This window comes from Motacilla alba, chromosome 2 (assembly GCF_015832195.1).
Source record: "Motacilla alba alba isolate MOTALB_02 chromosome 2, Motacilla_alba_V1.0_pri, whole genome shotgun sequence".
NCBI lineage: Eukaryota > Metazoa > Chordata > Aves > Passeriformes > Motacillidae > Motacilla > Motacilla alba.
In genome coordinates, this window is record NC_052017.1 from 125,920,590 (window position 1) to 125,938,711 (window position 18,122).

Genomic DNA, 18,122 nt, shown 5'->3' on the forward strand with positions numbered 1-18,122 from the left:
TCATCTTTTTTTTCAGAAATGAAATCTAGGAATATCTAAGTTGTAAAAGGAAAATTACAATTATCTGGGGCTTGACCCATTGTCCACTGAAGTCAAGAAAAAGATGACTTTTTTATAGTGGGTTTAGGATGAAGTATTGACCATCTACAGCTAAGTTTCCTGCACTAATTAAATTATTACATATTGCTATTGATTGGATTTGGGTTTTTTCCTTACTTAAGCAAGAAAAAATAAATCAGAGTAGCTTTTCAATTATTATTTTATTTTAAATCATTACAGGTTCTAACTAATGGTCGTAAATCAAGGCAAATCTTTTATTTTTACAGAACATTCTCTAATTTCACTTGCAAAAGTATTTTGCAGATAGAATAATCTGGGCAATTGAGAAATGACTGACTGCTGGAGTTCAGATTATGAATAGCATGCAAAGAATTCTGATGAGTAGGGTTTCATGTTTAATGAGTCTCTGTCTAAAATGGACATATAAACATATATATTCTATTTTTACAAAACTGATAGTTTTATTGATTCACATGTTTGCTCCTTTTTTAAAGTACTGGATTATTTACTTTCCTAGCAAAAGAGAAGGTGACTATATTTTTGAGAATCATATGTGTCTTCATAAATACCCATTAACATTTTTTAAAAAAAATTAATTTTAAAAAATCTGTTCAAGGCTTTCTTAAATTTCTTCTCTGTTTCTGTACAACTCTCAGAGATTGTTGTGTAACCTGACACAGCCTAAAATACTAAGGAAAAAATTAAGACTATATCATTAGGATCTCTGTAGCTTTTTCTGTAATGGAGTCATAATTCTCTTGTACCCTAGATGTTCTTTTTCACCCCTATACTCTTCTGGCTGGTAAAAAGTTTCAAATGCTTATTTTCTGATTCTTTATAAAAGTGGTGTTATTCTATAACATGTGTACTAATAATGGTCACAAAGTTTATCAGCATGAACTATTCCAGGCAGAAAAATACTGTAAACAGGGTAATTTCATTGGAAACAGAAATTCTAACAAACATCACACATCAGTTCAAATAAGAAGAAAGATGCATTCCCTGAGGGGAGTAAGCATAATTAATGAAGCACATTGCACATTCTATGCTGATGTTTCCAATGCTGGAAATCTGTATTTTGGTTCTGTCTGTAAACACATTACATTCTGAGAATAAATATCACCTAAGTCCGAAATTTAATATGTTGCCAAAAGGACATAATATATGTTCAAAATGTAATATGGGGGAAAATACATTATTAATGTAACTCCTAATTATAATTGTAATTTTAAGTCACTTCTTTGAAACTCCATCCTGAAATATTGCAGAACTGTTTCAGGTGGAAAAACTACATGTTGAAAATATGGAAATGTTCCAGGGCAAGCAAGGGTGGAAGCTTGCTTTTGAGAGTATTTGTTGTGGGGTTTTGGGTTTGGTTTCCAAAAAATTGTAAGCTGTAGCATGCACTGAAGTGAAGGAGAAATTGCTCTTTCTGTGGAGGAATTAGTAAACTGGCTTAGCAAGCACACTTCAGACTGCAAGGTTCAACTGGCCAGGAAGGCACAGAATGCATCTGGAAACCAGCAGGTTATACAGACACTGGGGAGTGGCACAGAGAAAAATGGAGCAGATAAATGATACTAGAGATATGATTAGAATTTTAGGAAAAAAAGCAGGTTAAAATGTCATTCATTTAACATGTCATAAGCCTCTAAGCAGGGAATTGATGAAAAATGTGAAAAGAATCTTAGTTCTTTTTTTTTTTTGTCTTTATTTGCTTTGGGTTATTTTCTAATTTAACAAGATAATATGACATCTTTTTTTTGTAATCAAATTTAGGGTTTCTATTTTAAATGTATTTTGTACTGCAATTCCCTGCAAAAAATATTACAGACTTATTCACTTCAAATCTCTGTTTGACTGGAGACTAGAGAGAGAGAGAGAGAACATTTTTGAAGAGGGGAGGAAGGAGATAAAGAACTGCTATAAATTCTTCAAAGTGAGAAAGATTACTAGATGGTTGTCGCTTAGTTTAACAGTGGATACCTTCATTTGTTATTTGGATTAATGCCTTGGATGACAGTCCAGAAGATATACAAGGGGTAGGATTTAGAATGTTGTAAAAAAATCCTGTAATGACATAGGGAATCAGACTCTGTACAAATCAGAGTGGTAGAATACCACACATATGAGTAGATGACTACTCATGCCTCCTAAGTGTGCATGCACTGCATTTAAATTCTAAAATGCAAATAGATATAAAGTGCTGTAGGTGGGCATTTTTATTCTAACCAACTATAAATTACATTTACATTAACAATAAAGGACTTCAGCCAATGCAACACATCAAGCCCAAGTTGTCTATTGCTTTATGCTACATCAGAATGTAATGTCTTAAACTAGAATTCTCTAATTCAGTTATAAACCACAGCAGTAACACAGGGTTACTAATGAAACTATATCTTCACCAGAGTATGAGGAAGAGTCTATATGACAATTATGGCTTATGAACTTTAAATTCAATACTTGTATGGGTTCATGAATAATGGCATCATATACTGAATTTGAAAACTATTTTATCCCTCAGAATTTACCCCTGTTAGCTATTACAGGAATCCACAATGAGGCTGTGTAAATTTTCCAACACTTTTTATTGGAATCCTTGGTTTGCTGACAGATTATGGATTTTATATTATATACAAGATGACACTTTCTCTGGTTGACGGAGCTCTAGTGAGTACATCTTGAAAGTTTCCATCTAACTTTCCCTTCAAGGCCTCAGCAGGCACACTGTGCTAACTATGTGCCAGACTCAGGAGTTATACAGATGTACTGCCCTGCAAACACTCCTATGCCCATCATCACCATCACCGGGTCAGTGACTCATCAAATTAGAATCAAATTAATTTGTACTTAGAACAGACCCATAGGCACCTATATTTTGCAGAGACTGGCTCCTTTCAATACCCTATTTTACATATTTAAATTAGAAATCTGAGTTTCATTACAGCACTCCTAGATTCAGAGCATTATTCCCTGAGCAGTTGCCAAGAAAGTTGAAAGGTAACCCTAAGGAAGTACTGGGTGTTTAAATGATGCTGTAAGCTTCAGAGAATTTACTGGCTACTACATAAATGCAATTTTAACCAAGAAAACAACTTGGTTCCTATGCAGCACATATATATTTATAGGAAGTATCCATTGTAGCACTTTTATATCATACAGTAATAATAAACTTCTCAAAATATTGAAAAATATTCAGGAATTTTTATTTAATTTAAAAAAAAGTAATAAATTTTAGTGACATTTGTATACCTATAGGAATATCTTTGGTACCTGTAAGTGATATGTTTGTGTTGCCATTTCTGTCCTGTTAACGCGTAGCGTTTCCGACGAATGTTAAATTTGGAGCTACCTCTTGTTTGATCAGGCACACCACATCGAGGTTTCTTCATCCAGCTGCAAGAAACAGCACCACACAGTTAAAGCAACATGGAAGAAAAATCATAGTCACTGCATCCCTAATAAAAACATGTAATTATCTGTACATATAATATCATAGAACATATAAACTAATCAGTACAACAGACTGTAGGCACTCTTTTAATTCAAGATACTGAAATTGCTACCTTTTTCATACTACCAAGTTCTTCTATTTTACTCTTTTTCCACACAATGAGAAATATCTCATTGCAACTGTAGGCTCCTAATGGAGATATTTAACTCAGGAATTATTGCTTAAGAATATTTAATGTTCTGCACAAAATCAAGCTAAAAAGTCTAAATCACATACAATAAAAATGATCATTGCAGTACCACCAGATTTCCCAGAGAAGGGCTGTATTTCTACAGTGCTCTTCAATACTTTATTGTTTTCCAATATTTAAAATAAAATAACTTGCCAGCATTTCAAACATATTATAATTAAGATGATCTCTAATTAAAAAGTATAATTTCTGCAGCAATATCCTTGAACTGTTGCTCACTTGCAGTGTAAGGCACTATTCAGTTCAAAGAAAACACAGCTAAAGTCATTATTTTATATGACTTGAATGGCTGCAGGACAATTTACCATCAGGAAGAGAGTAAGGCTAAAGTCTTTTACGGCATAAGTAAAAGACAAATCTCCTCCGTTACTTTTTCCAGCTCATTGTATTTCTATCATGCCAAACAATTACTTATGTAAAAGCTATAGTTTTCCAATGGCATTTAACAGAAGAGCAGTCATACCCTATATTCAGGCTTTCATGGACGAGTTTCTTACCATTAAACTGGCATTGTTTAGTAAATAAATATACACACAGCAGCTGTATATATGTGTGATTGGATGACAGGAAAGTAATTTCAAATGTCATCTCAGGAAGTGGATTCCCTTTAAAACATGCACAGGTAATAAAAAACTCCAAAAAAGCAAACAGTCAATCATCAGCCTCGCTTATTTTGATAAATATGTAAAAAAGTGGTTTAAAAGTACAATTATACTTGTAACACTTCATATATGCAGTAGCTATGGGTATATAGCAAACTGTTTTTCAAAGGCACAAGTAGGTGCTAACCTCACCAGCCTGTGGGAAAGTACAAAATTTTCTTGATAGTACTCAGATGGCACTGCACCCCACTTGCACTGCTAGCTTGCAAAAGACTCTGATGTGAGACAAATCTATCGAGTAGTACAGGTCAAGAACTAAAAACCTCATTAATTTAACTGCCTTAACTGGAGACACCAAGTTTGCAATCACCTGTTTCAAATAAGAAACATATAATGATTTGTTCTAACTTCTAGTCAGAATACTTTTTCATGGCACATAAAACAGCTGATGTACAAGTAAAACAATGTTCTTTCCCTAGTGCCTGCAAAGACTGTACTGCAAAAATCTAAAGACCCAGCATTTGCTGAAACACCCTGAAACTTTTCTTCAGGTTCCTTTGATTTTTGAAATAAAATAACAATGGAACAAAGTACGAATTAGGGATTTTTGGGATGAAATACTACTGAAAAGTTTAATTTGCTCTAACAATGAAAGAAAATGAAGTAGACCTCTGTTACAGACCAAGGGGCAATAATATTCTTCCTATTAAAATGATATGTTTACACTTCATGAGATTGAAATTGGCTCAGATCTTCGAAAACTTTTAGACACATTGTCAGTAATACTTTTTTATAAGGGTATATATAAATTATGTTGTTGAAACTGGACACAGACATTGCAGAAAAAGATGCAAACATGACAAAGATTGGTGTTCTCACCTTAAGGCGATATCCCTACATCAAGAGCAAGAAGTAAGGAATAAAGCTAAACTAAATGACTATTATATTTGGTTAGAAACACTGCACAAAGATATTGTATAAAATATATATAATATATCACTCATAGTTGTGTCATGGGGATAATGACTTAAAAGTCATTGAATTAGGCCTTTCCCTTCTCCAAAAAGTTTACATTATTTAGCTTAACTGATGGAGACCTATTTTGATAACAGGGTTTGCTCACTAGCAAGCTAGGGGCAGATAAGAGTAAATATTCTAAGTTCTGAATTTAAAAATTCATCTTCAAAGCTATTGAAAGAATTTCTCAAATCAAAAGATTCAATAGTCTTACAGAAAATCTTGTTAATGTAAAAACTTTTTCACTCTTTAGAACTAATACTTAAAGTCAAGGACAGTAGGTAATGGGGATTCAAAAGTCAACATTGTATTATCTTATGAGAACTACTGACAATCCTTTTTTAACAAAACAAAATGTGGCACAAAATAACATGTTATGAAATTCAAGCAGTCACAATTTGTTCCTGCATTGATTTTGAAGTAGTTTGTACCTATCAAGGACATGCTTGTACCCTTATTGGCTTGGACAGAGAGGGGATGTTCCAAGTTGTCATGCTGTCTGGACCACTAATGTTCTTACTATTGTTACATGAGGTCTGGGACTGTAGTTCACACAACATAAATCCAAATATAAATCAAATGGAAGTCATTGCAGGCGTGGTTCAGTAGCTTTTGGGAAATTATCTTCATGTAAAATTTAAGGAAAGATGCAATTCGCAGCCAAAGACTTAGAACATCACCAAATCTACCACCTAGATCTTAGCTGAGCTAAGTTTAGATGTCAAATTTTAAACAAAATAGTTTATGGGAGCTCAGTATTTTCAAGCACAGAATGAGGCAAAATGTTAACAACTTAAGACACATAAATTTTCCTTTGATTTCTATAATATTTTAATTTTTTTTCAACGGTAATTGTTCTGAGACACACTAGGAGGAAGACTTCTCTTAGTGATGTTCATGACAATGTTCATGACATTCCAGATACTTAGCACAAAATATGGTCTTCCCTTGGGGGAACTGACAAATAACACATTTATTTCTATATTCTTCCAAATATGGAGTCTTCTAACGTAATATGATCAAGGTCTGCCATGCTCCTGATCGTCTGTTAGAGTTTAATTTTTTGACGTTTTTGAAATGTTTTGAAATACGCTTCATTTTTAAAAGGTGCATACGAGTAATGACTTTGCCTCTCTTTCATCACTTTGTTTTTGAATTTTGTGAAATCTTTTCTGCAGCAGCCCTTCAGAATTAATATTTTATAAGTATTCAATAAAGAGGCTTAATTGTGACTAATGCTCTCTCTCTGTACACTGTGTCACATTACATTCCTCTTCTAACTCCATTAGAATGAATCTTGAGAAGCTATATATGTCAGGAAAATTTAAATATTTTAGACTCACAGCAAATCTAGAAAGATTAAAAGAAAAATATGCAGCAAAACTGTGATGCTCTTCCAGTAGAGAGATGAAACTGAACTTCTATCTCAAGACAGTTGCCTAACCATATTTAGTTCTTTGTTTCCTAGGAGGAAAAATCTCTTTCTGTCTTTTCCTTTTCTTAAGCCTTCAAGAAAAAATTTACCCTCACAGAATCAAAACATTGAAAACCATACCTTTGGTTGAAGGCTGCAGCTGCTTTATTCCTTATCAAATTCCTGCTCAGGTTGCACAATTGTTCTGTTGTTGTTGGGCTTTGGGGGTTATTTGGGACAGAGTTATAGCAAAAAAGCAAACTAAATGAGAAGGTTCAGCTTGAGTTACTGCAACTTAACTTAGTGGTTGGACAAACTACAGATGTCTGTTTAAGAAAACTATTGAATTATACCCTTAAACTTCTCGTGAGGAGAAGATATCCCTATGGATGTCTTTCTAAGCATCTTTGCTTATGTAGCCTGCTATTACAGGACTTTATTGACACTTGCTAAGTAATAGGAGACAGTCAAAGAGCGATGTAAGATATTGTATTACAGCCCTGATGACTCCTTTTTTAAGATTTCTCATTGGATATTTGCTGGGGGAAGAGACCTTATGTATACTTTTGTACAAAAAATAATTACTAATTTACTATGAAAATAAATCACTGGATCAATTTCAACAGTTCAGAATTTACTTTGTAAATTATATTTGTCTCTCACAAATATATTTATATATTAATATATAAACAGCAGAGAGCATTAACTTAGTTAGAAGCTCATCTAAGCATTGAAATAAGCATATTTGCCATTTATTTCTAAAGGATGACATTAGAATAGAATGAAAGTTTTGTCATTATTGTACAGATTTAGTCAGCATTCTATACATGATCATTCCATCTTTATATCAAGAAATTTGCAGTGTACTCCTCAAAAGTGAAAAACAAGTCTTGGGAATAAATATCTATTACAGTTTTAAGAAAAGACAACAACTAGTCTTTTTCTACAATGTTTCTTTCAGGGTTGCAGAAGACCAGGAATGTCAACAGTGGGTCCAGTTTCAGAAATGTCATTTTTCATTAAACATTGACTGTGTTTGGTAATATAAAAATGAAATACAGAAAATACTGTGGCACTCCATGCAAACATTAGACAGTATTTCCAATGGGTTAGCCATTCTCATTGTACTTGTATTCAGGACCTCTCTCACATTTTTACACCATTATAAGGATGTCTCTTCCTACCACTCACTCTTCCCTACCCCAGCAATAACTATGTATCATCCTTTCCAAGAAACTTGAGGAAAAAAAAAAAATAGCAAAACCAAATGAATGCTGAGCAGTAGGGAGAAGATGAACACTGCTCATATTTATGCATACCAAAATAGTCATTGAGGGATTATCTTTTTTTCAGAGCAGCAAAATTCCCCCAGGAGACATTTGATGGTGCTGCTGCTGTAGGACATTATTTCTTTGTTAATACTCCCAAAGTTAGTTCCTATGAAGTTGCTACCATAACTTTTTAAATTGTTTGTCCTTCCGAAGACAAAGAGACATATCATAATCTCTTCTCAAGATGTGTCAAAGAAGCAGGTAAATCCTCTTGCACAAGATGAGAACATATTTTTTAGGAAGTTCCTGCTTTACTTATTATTTGCAACATCAGCATTGTTAGCTAGTACAGCATATTAATCCTAGAGAAGCAAATTATAAACCATCACATATTTCTGATCTAAAGAGTATATATACTTTCTGTGTAGATGAAAGGGAAAATAATTTCAAACATTTACAAAATAATGCCACAAATGAACAACTGAAAAACAATCTACCCTTTATTATGTAGTCACATCTCCCATAAATATTCAGTGATGTGAACTGACGGTACCTTGAGGCCATAATTTAGTTTAAAATCGGGTTTTTGTTGTTTTGTTTTTTCAACACCAATGTAGGTGTGACAAGCCTTTAAGAGTCAGTTCTGTTCCTAACTTGACTCAAGTTAGTGTGACTCCAAATATCTAAGTAAATGCAGCATTCATCCAGCACGAGTTACATGTACCTAAGCATTGCATTGTATTAACGTATCTTGCTGTGTAGAAGAAAATCATGCATCAAAAGATCTCAAAGTCTCAATATTCACCACTTTATAAGATTAATATTTTGGATTGCTGCACAGATGGATTTCTTCATCTCTTAAATTGCAGAAGTGAAGAAAATCTTGCTGGCCAAAATGCCAAATTAGCAACATTACCCAACTCCATTTGAGTTTAGAATTTTGACTTGGTTTGATTTTTTTCAATTCTCCAGCTGATATTCTAAATTGAGATGGCCTCTCCTTTCCCTTAGGTTACCCCTTTCTGTCTCTTCTGTGCTGCTGTGAACAGACTATTTTAGTGAAATATTTTGTCTCTCACAAAGCTGCTACTAACGTGTCTTGAAAAGGGTCCTGATTACTGGCAGGACTCTCTCCTCAAAGATCAATCATTGAAGCTGTAAGAAGAGCACAGACTCTTCACCCTGCAGAAGACCATAAACATACTTTTGAGCATGGCTCTCTCACAAGGCATTTACTGCTATTGCATTGCATGGTCTAAGGTTCTTTAAATTCCTAAACTGAGGGATGTGTGATCAACTCACCTCCCCTGAGGGCAGTCACAAAATCTGCTTTGTTTTATTGCTTTTCAATGCAATAGAGTATGTGCCAGTGGAATAAAATGATTTTTCCAATCCTGCCAGCATTTTGTGTAGTCTCTTCCCTAAACTCTAAATGATAGAAAAATCATTAATGTCAGCTACTTTACCATACAAGAATAACAAAAGATGACACATCAGGTTGGGGGTGGTGAATGGGAAATGAAGGACAATTTCTACCCCCTACCCCAAATAAGCATTTTAGAGCAGTAGAAGCATATTTCACTGAAGCATAAGTTGGACGTCTAGTGACAACACTATTGAATTATTGAAAAAAAGTATTTTTTTCTGAAATCACAAGATAATCTTTATCACAAATTAACTGAAATGAGTCCAACAAGCACTTCAAATCAGAGAATCAGAGAATAGTTTAAGTTTGAAAAGATCTCTACAATCATTGATTCCAACCATTATCATGGCACTGCCCAAGCCACCATAAAACTATATCCCCAAGTGCCACATCTACACTTCTGGACAGCCTGTTCCAATGCTTGACAACCCTGTAGGTGAAGAACGTTTTCCTAATATCCATCTAAACCTCCCCTGGTGCAATTTGAACCTTGTCTTGTCACTTATTACCTGGGAGAAGGGGCTGACCCCTGCCTGGCTACAACCTGCTTTCAGGTAGCTGTAGAGAGTGATAAGGTATCCCTGAGCCTCCTTTGTTTAGGTTAAACAGCCACAATTGCCACAGCTGCTCTTCACAGGACTAGTGCTCCAGACCCTTCCCCAGCTACATTGCCCTCCTCGGGACATACTCCAGCACCTCAATTTCCTTCTTGCAGTGAAGAGCCCAAACCGGAATGGGGGATTCGAGGATGGGCCCCACCAATGTGAAGTATAGGGGCATGATCACTGCCCTGGTCCTGCTGTCTTAATCCCAGATACATTCTCTTAATTGTGTATTAACAGTCCCTGGTTTTTTGTTTTGTTGGTTTTTTTTTCACATTTTTAAAATTTGGCATAGTACAGAGTTGTTTGAAAGTGTCCTTTAATAGCTCTGTTTTACAGAGTTTCTCTGCATCCATTCTGTCACCAAAAACAGATACAGAGCCTGAAACAACTTCAGAATTGCAAAGGGCATGCAAAACTAATTCAATTTTACTGCATGTTAAAACCAACACACCTGTTTTTTTGTTGCTAGAAACCATTAAACAAATGGGCCAGGGGAGTCTGCCAAATTTAGTAAATAAGAATAAAGAAATTTACACTAAATATTTCCAGTAAAACAAGATTCCTTTAACTGTGATACATTTCATGGATTCTTGTCAGTTTCAAATGTTTTCTCCCTTCCACAAGGATAACCTTTTGGCCCTGTGATATCTTGTTTACGATCACTTGCCCAAAGGCAGATGTCAGTTAGGCAGGTGATGACCTGCTACCATGAAATAAAAAAGCTGAAGAAAATGAAAAGGCAAGGAAGAGAGAAACAATTTACCTCCCCATCTGAAGCTGCAACACTATTTGGATACTCCAGTTACACTGCTGCTTCCCAGTTCTATTTTACCCTGCTTGAAACAGAAAAGTCAAGAGCAGTTCAGTACTGGTTACTTACTCAATTGTGTTCCTGTCCACTTTTCCTGTCATATTAATGCCATAGAACTGCTGCATGGCAGCTATAGCTGATTGCATGGTTTCTGCAGAGCGCAACACCGACATTCGGGGGTCAGTTGGTGGAAGGTAGCCATACTTTTGTAACCATACCTGCAATGACAAGTGCAGTGGCTATTAAATAGAAATTAGAGGTAAATAAAATGCTCCCTTGTAATTAGTTTTACACCATACATAAAGAAGATTCTAATTCATCAAGTATATGTCCTGCTAGTTTGGGCACTTGGGTTTTTTTAATTTATTTTATCTGCAGATAAGAAATTCTTTGGGAATTTTATATCACCTTCTTTGTTAAAGATTCTGTTGCTGTAAGACTTACAGAGTTTTCTACCCAGAAGCCATCCCTCTTTATTATCTGAAACTGCCTGCTTCAATTATTAATTTAATGCACTTATTTATTTATTTGAAGCTACAACGTAAGCAGCTAACCCTGTCTCTAGGCATTTCAAGTAGTGTTTTAAGCAGACAAGATATAAATCTACAATATATGCCACATACAATTGACTGCCCACAGGGCACAAAATAATATTCACCATCTACAATAATAAATCCACAACAGCTCACACATTTACACTAAATTGTTATTGTCTCTCAAAGAACATGAAAGAGAGGGTAGGAAGACATTCAGCTTTCTGAGAAGAATATCAAAATCACATACTTATAGGCAAAACAGGTGTCCAGGAGATAGTGAAGTAGCAGAGTCTGCCCTCATTTAGAGGAAACTCTCTGAGAAGAGGAACTGCCTTTTTAAATCAAGATGATTTAATGCCAACTGCTTATGCTCCTAATTGTGTACAAGTGTGAGGTCCAAATTACTGAAAGCTTTATGGGTTAAAGCCACTATCTTGAGAACCCTTGGACAAGCCCTCTGAAACTTTCTGTCCTCTTAAGGCAATGTTTCATAAACAAGTAGCTGTAGTTATCATGTTTCTGTGTATTCTCAAAATCAAGACTATACAGACAACAGTGAAAGACTTTTGGGGAAGTGAGGACACTGATACAGCTTTAAAAATGTCTTTTCCTTTGAAAGCTGGAAGTGCTCACTGGAATGAAAGGTACATATATCACCAATCTACAAGACTCAGTTAAAATGTATTGCTGCAGTTTCACTCTCCCCAGTAACAAAATATTTGTAACCCCATATATCTGATCTTCTGTTCCTTAACAACAACAACAACAACAAACCAACAAAACAAAAAAAAAACAACCCAAAAAACAATTGAAATTGATTCAGCCACCTCTTTCAAACATATCACATCACAATTCACAGATTCTGAATCATTACATGAATGAATGGTATCCACTCACCACACATTATAGTGTTTTGTGGGCTCTCTCTGCCTCATACATCACTTCTGGGTTTTTACCTGTTTGAATATACACTGTTTATCTGCAGCCTAACATCAACCTATCTTTTTTCAGTTTTAAATACATCTTCCAGAGTCCACCATTTTAGTTTTGCAGCAGGTTAACCACTGTTGAGGTGCACTCCCCTTTTATGAACACAGTGAAGATGATCACCTTGAATTAACTTATTATTAAGGTTCACTTTACTAACACCAAATGCACTTTACAGGTGAACATTGATTCAGTGTAAGTAAAAGATCAAGCTGGAATTAAAGATTGTGGAAATCTTCGGGTTCAGATATTTCTAATTTAAACATGTTTACCTAAAAGACACATTTACCTGTGCAATTCACACACAAAAACAACCACAGAATCACAAAATCACTGAGTACTTTGAATTGGAAGGGACTCACAGGGATCATCAAATCCAGCTCTTAACTGAATTGCCCACAGGGATCAAACTCACAATCTGTTTGTAAGCTCCACAAAACAGGGAAACACAACAGGACAGGGAGGTATAGACAGGATTAAGACCCAGACTAAAGTCTTTTATCTTCACACTATCTCTATATACAGGAATCATTCAGAATAAGGAAATTTTGTTTAATAGATGGGAAAATGGTCTTCTTTACAGTATAAATGAATTGATACAATCAGTACCTACATACAACTTTACATATTCATACCTTCTTACACTTTGCAGTTTTAAGGAAGAGATTGTGCACATTAAGTGTGTGCAAGATTTGGGTAATCACAGAAATAACTTTGTTTATGTGCCGCTTTGCATATGAAGCCTTTTCTTCCCTACATTATTGGCAGATAGTTCTGAAAGGCCAGACAGAGCCTGAATGTTGGCAAGAGCAATGTACTAGGTACAAACAAGACCATGGAACTAAGAAACAAATGTCTGACACAGAGTGGATTGATTTCAGCGTAGTATGTAGAGTCTCTTTGCATTAATATTTACAATGAGTACATTTAATAATGGGGTTATTTTTATATTAATCTTCTCGAGTCAATGATATCAAAAGAAATAATAATGGAAGAAAAATAGTTCTTACTAGCATGTCACAGTTATGTAAAATGGTGCCACCTTCTTGCCACCTTCTCGCCACCTTCTCAGCAAGAACTTGATATGCAGACACAGACCAGGGCTTTTTATGAAGCTCTCAGGTGCTAAGGGCATACAAAATTGCTTGGAAAGCTTGGGAGGTCACCTATCACCACACAAAACCATCCTCACTGCAGCATAACTGAAGAAGTCAGAAGTATGGGGTTGCAAGTAAAAAAACTTGCCAGAAGTTAAACTTTCAGATATCTCAATTAGGAAAGCTATTAATACAGAGACAGAAAAAATATCTTGGGTACTACTGCTCATGGGAGAAGTGGAGCAGGGAGAACAAACAGGAATCTAGCAGAGTCCCACTGCAGACACACTTGGCAGAAAAGGAAAAGAGAGTTGGCTCAGAAACAGCGGGAGAGGACAGTACAGCCTTTCTCTATCTAAAAAGTCTTACATTCAAGGTAACTACAGGATGCCTGAAAGCCACCCCCAATCACTGAACAAAGGAAGTAGACCACCTGGGTCTTCCCTCAGCCTTCAAAATAGCCTTGAAGACACAGCCAACATACTGGAAAGTCAGATGACACTTTGAAAGTAAGTTTCTTTTTGAAAATTCAGACAATTGACCTCAGGCTGGTGAATGTTTGAGAGCTAGTAGCATTTAGTGTTACAAAATTCTTTACTTGAGTAAAGTACTTCTTTACTCAAATCCTGAGAAAGGATTATGAAACAAGAAAAAAGACAGAAAATCTGGTTTTGCAGTTTTCTGCAAGAAGAATAAAAACTTTTGAAGGACCTTGGCTCAGACTATCAGATATCTGAAATATGCACCTCAGATTTTGTTGTTCATAGTCCAAATGCTGTAAACTATAGAGGAGAAGCTTAACTTAAAGCCCAGAATAAATAGGTGGGCAAAACAGCAAAAAGGAAAAGAAACAGTATGGGAAGGAGAATGAAAGAAAAAAAGATTCTCTTGGTCTTGTACTTTTGAGGAAAGCTATAAAATAAATTATACACAGAAGAATTTTCCCCTCCCTCTACTGAAATTAGACTTAGTCTGCATTTAAGGTACTTCAGAAATGACAGTATCTTGGCAAGCCTCATCCTGAGGAAATCTTTGGTCTTGGAACAAAGAATCTAGTGAAGAATCTAGAATCTAGATAGATCTAGTGAAGTAGATCCATCTAACATGCAATGTCTTGGATGCCAGTGGGACCCTTTGCACAGACCCCAAATAAGTGATAGGTTTCATTCCTTCATACAATTTAAGAAGATAAAATACTGCTACTTCAAGTCCTGGTTTTGGGCAGGTCTTTTTTGTCCTGCTGCAAAATGAGATCCATGGTATCTCTCAGGTAACCACAGAAAAACACAGCTGGAAGGCAATAGGGTCCACCATTTCCCTCTCTAGTACAGTGCTTTAGTATCCCACTGTCGTGATGCTTCCTTTAGAGTTGAATCCTTCTTACCAGAATTTAAGCCTGTAACTTTTTATTTTACCTGCTACAGGTAAAAGGAACCAATTATTCATTTCCCCTCTGAAGCAGCCTTTCATGTATTTGAACTTCCTGATGTGAGTCAATCTTTTTACTATTTTAAAAATGAACTAAAAAAACCTCTTTTGCTTAATCATATTTCATTATCTGCATTAACCTCCAGAGAATCTGAAGCTAAAATCTATCTTTACTAAGCATCTGCTTGCACTAGATTTCTATGTTAGTTCCCACTATTGGGCTATTAACAAACATTGGAGTTTAGCTGTAGTGTTAGGAGTAATTCAGAAGAACATGGGCACCCAAATATTTCATTTTGGAAAGAAAAACAAACAAACAAACAAAACTCAGAAAAAAAACACAAATAAAATGACCCTAAAAATATTTGTATTCCATAACAGAACTTCAAGGCGTATGTCCCATTTGTCTATACGTTTTGAAATTTTAAACTCATGTTTTACACATTTTTTCCCACCAGAAAAGTTTCTTCAGCCTAATTCCACCTTCTGTTTCCATAATTGTAAAGGAAATGAGAAACAGAATCCACTGGTGATGAAATCTGTAGATACGACAGGAGTTTGTTGAGGGCCTGACAGTTCTGCAGGCATCCATGGAACCTGTAAGTGCTCAGCACATGAGCTGTATCACCTTCCAGATGTTGGATGTCATTGACTAGATACTTAGGGTTTGGGGTTTTTTAATGACATGAATAAAAAATCTTTTCATTTTAGTTTCTAACTGCTACTTATGCTGTGCTGTGTGGATCACCTGACTATGGAACAGATATGGCTGTATATATTTTCTCCTCTAAACAATAAAGAATGGGCTAACTTAAAGAGTATTAAACACACCAAGGGATCCTAATCATTCAGATCTTTGCTAGTTTAGGAAGAAAGACTGATCTGAAAAACAGTACGTTTTTGACACCAAACTCTTATTGAGAACAAAGAAAACAGATGTATTATCATTAAAGATTAAACAAGAATATTATTAAGATAATCACAGTTTGAGAGAGATTACTGATTTCTAAGAGAGAAGAAAGCTTAGCAACAAATTATTAACATTCCTGAATGACAGTACATAGTATAAGCTACTACATAAGCATACTACATAAGCAATTATGTTCTATGAACCTGAAGGCTTAGTAAATCTGTCTAGTAAAGCACAAATAAAAACAATTTCATAAATATCTTCAGTAGTGCAGCTGCATATAATTATTATGCATGTATTCCTACTCCTGTTTTAGATTTTATCTGCAAACAGAATTCCTATCTTTACTGAGTAAAACTGTGATATTTCATAATTTCTGTTTTTTAATACACTTCACCAAAGACACTATAAGTGAAAGGATTTTAAGTGTCTGAGTAATTCAGGAGATTTGTATTTTCAAAAAGCATACATTTATATTTCTAATTTACAGAGATCACCCCAGAATTTAGTACTTCAAGTGCTGATGTAATTTTGAACGGGATTGAAGGCTTTAACTGTAGTAAGGATAAATAAGCTAGCTCTAGAATTAGTATCCATATGACCAAATTATTTCTTCATTTAGGTCAAATAATCATGGCTAATGGTGTGATTTAATTACAGACCCACCTATCGCAGCTAATACTGACTTTTCAGTGACAACTTGACATAGTCAGAAATAAACCAACATGTTTACACAGAGCATTATGGGAAATCTTCTGATGTCTTTCCTTCCTCTTGCCTCCAGTGCCACCAGTTCCTCATCAGTGGGGTTTTTGCTTCTTAACAGAATACACTGATGTGATTGGGCATATGGTGCATGGCATACAGCTAGTAAGAAAAATACTTCCAAGAAAAAGCACACACAGTCCAGGAGAGCTACCTAGTCAATCAGTAATGTCTACAGAATGAAAAGAAGAATTATGATTGATAAAACAGAAGTTTAATAGTCATGATTGGTTAATACCCATGGCTTTGAGATAATTAATCATTAACAATTAAAAAATCAGCTTGCATGTTCCGAGTACACTGAAGCTCACAAACAAATCAATTTCTTGTAAATTGTATAGTAGTGTGGAAAAGATCTTAAAATGAAGGAAGCATCTTCAGACCAAGAAATTATCTTTTTTATCACTTTGAACATGCCGGGAAGAAAAGGTCAAAACACCAACTTGCAAAATTTCATTCTACACTGTCCTAAACTAGAAACCTATTTTTTGAATTATTGTGCCACTCCCCAAGAAACAATTTACAAGTGGCACTGGAACATTCTTAGGCACATTAATGATAGTAATCTTTACTGGGGATTTCAAAAATTGTAGCAGGGACATAGTAATTCAGACAAGTCTGTAGGATGTATAGGCTGCAGCCTGCACTACAGTAAATACTTAGACACAGTTCTAGAAGTAGCAGAATTGACCTCAAAGTGGGTCACAGAAGAGAATAAATTTAGCTTCACTGGGTTGAGTGTTGCTACAACTAGTCAGTTCAAAATTAATTGAGGCACCTCCACTGTTCTACTATGTATCTGCCTATTGATTTTTCTGTGTTCTAATTACAAAATAGATACGAAACTCAACAACCTTACTTTATTAGTCTCCAACAGTACAAAACTAGATTTACTAACACATGATACTGCATGTCAGCAGAGATGTGGAAATCTGGAATTTCCCCACTCACATGTATGGTGATAGAGATAATTTTAAAGGGGTACTCCTCTTCTCTGTGAGAGGCAGCTCAAGACTAAAGACTGCAGCCCAAAGCCAGAAGCTCTGCATTGTAAGTGACTTTGATTCAAACGAGTCCAAGGAGTGACAAAAGTAAAAAGGCAAAATGTATTCAAAACTGCATGCTTAATTCCTCTCATTTGTAATTCAAGTTTAGTTTAAATATTCTAAATAATTTCCTTTACTGCCACATTTAAACATGGGAAAATCAGTGTAGCTTGAGAGCAGCAGAAGTGGGAGGTGTAAAAGAGCTGTCGGGAGCACCAGGCCAGAGCCATTTACAGATCCCAGGCAGATGGGAATCCACCAGTAAGCAGCAGATGTGGGGTCTACATATAGCACTGTCCTTCAGCAACTGAAATATGCCTGGAACAGAGATTAGACACTACCCAGCTCCAAAGGCAGAAGCTACATTGTTTATTCACTACTTCTACTGTCTGTGTGGAGAGTGGGTTAGTGGTGTAGCAACTCCGACAGAAATCCCTGTC

At 35.4% G+C, this 18,122-nt stretch overlaps 1 protein-coding gene across 2 annotated transcripts in view; it reads right to left on the reverse strand.

Moving 5' to 3' along the window:
• Positions 1-18,122, reverse strand: part of MMP16 (matrix metallopeptidase 16) — a 170,946-nt gene that overhangs the window by 76,933 nt on the left and 75,891 nt on the right. The window contains exons 2-3 of one of the 2 annotated variants that reach the window (XM_038123855.1): positions 10,983-11,131; positions 3,337-3,459 (exon numbers count right to left, since the gene is read on the reverse strand). In XM_038123855.1, coding sequence (XP_037979783.1) covers positions 3,337-3,459; positions 10,983-11,131 — 272 coding nt within the window. The remainder of the gene's footprint in view (positions 1-3,336; positions 3,460-10,982; positions 11,132-18,122) is intronic. The other variant, XM_038123864.1, reaches the window with a different exon arrangement.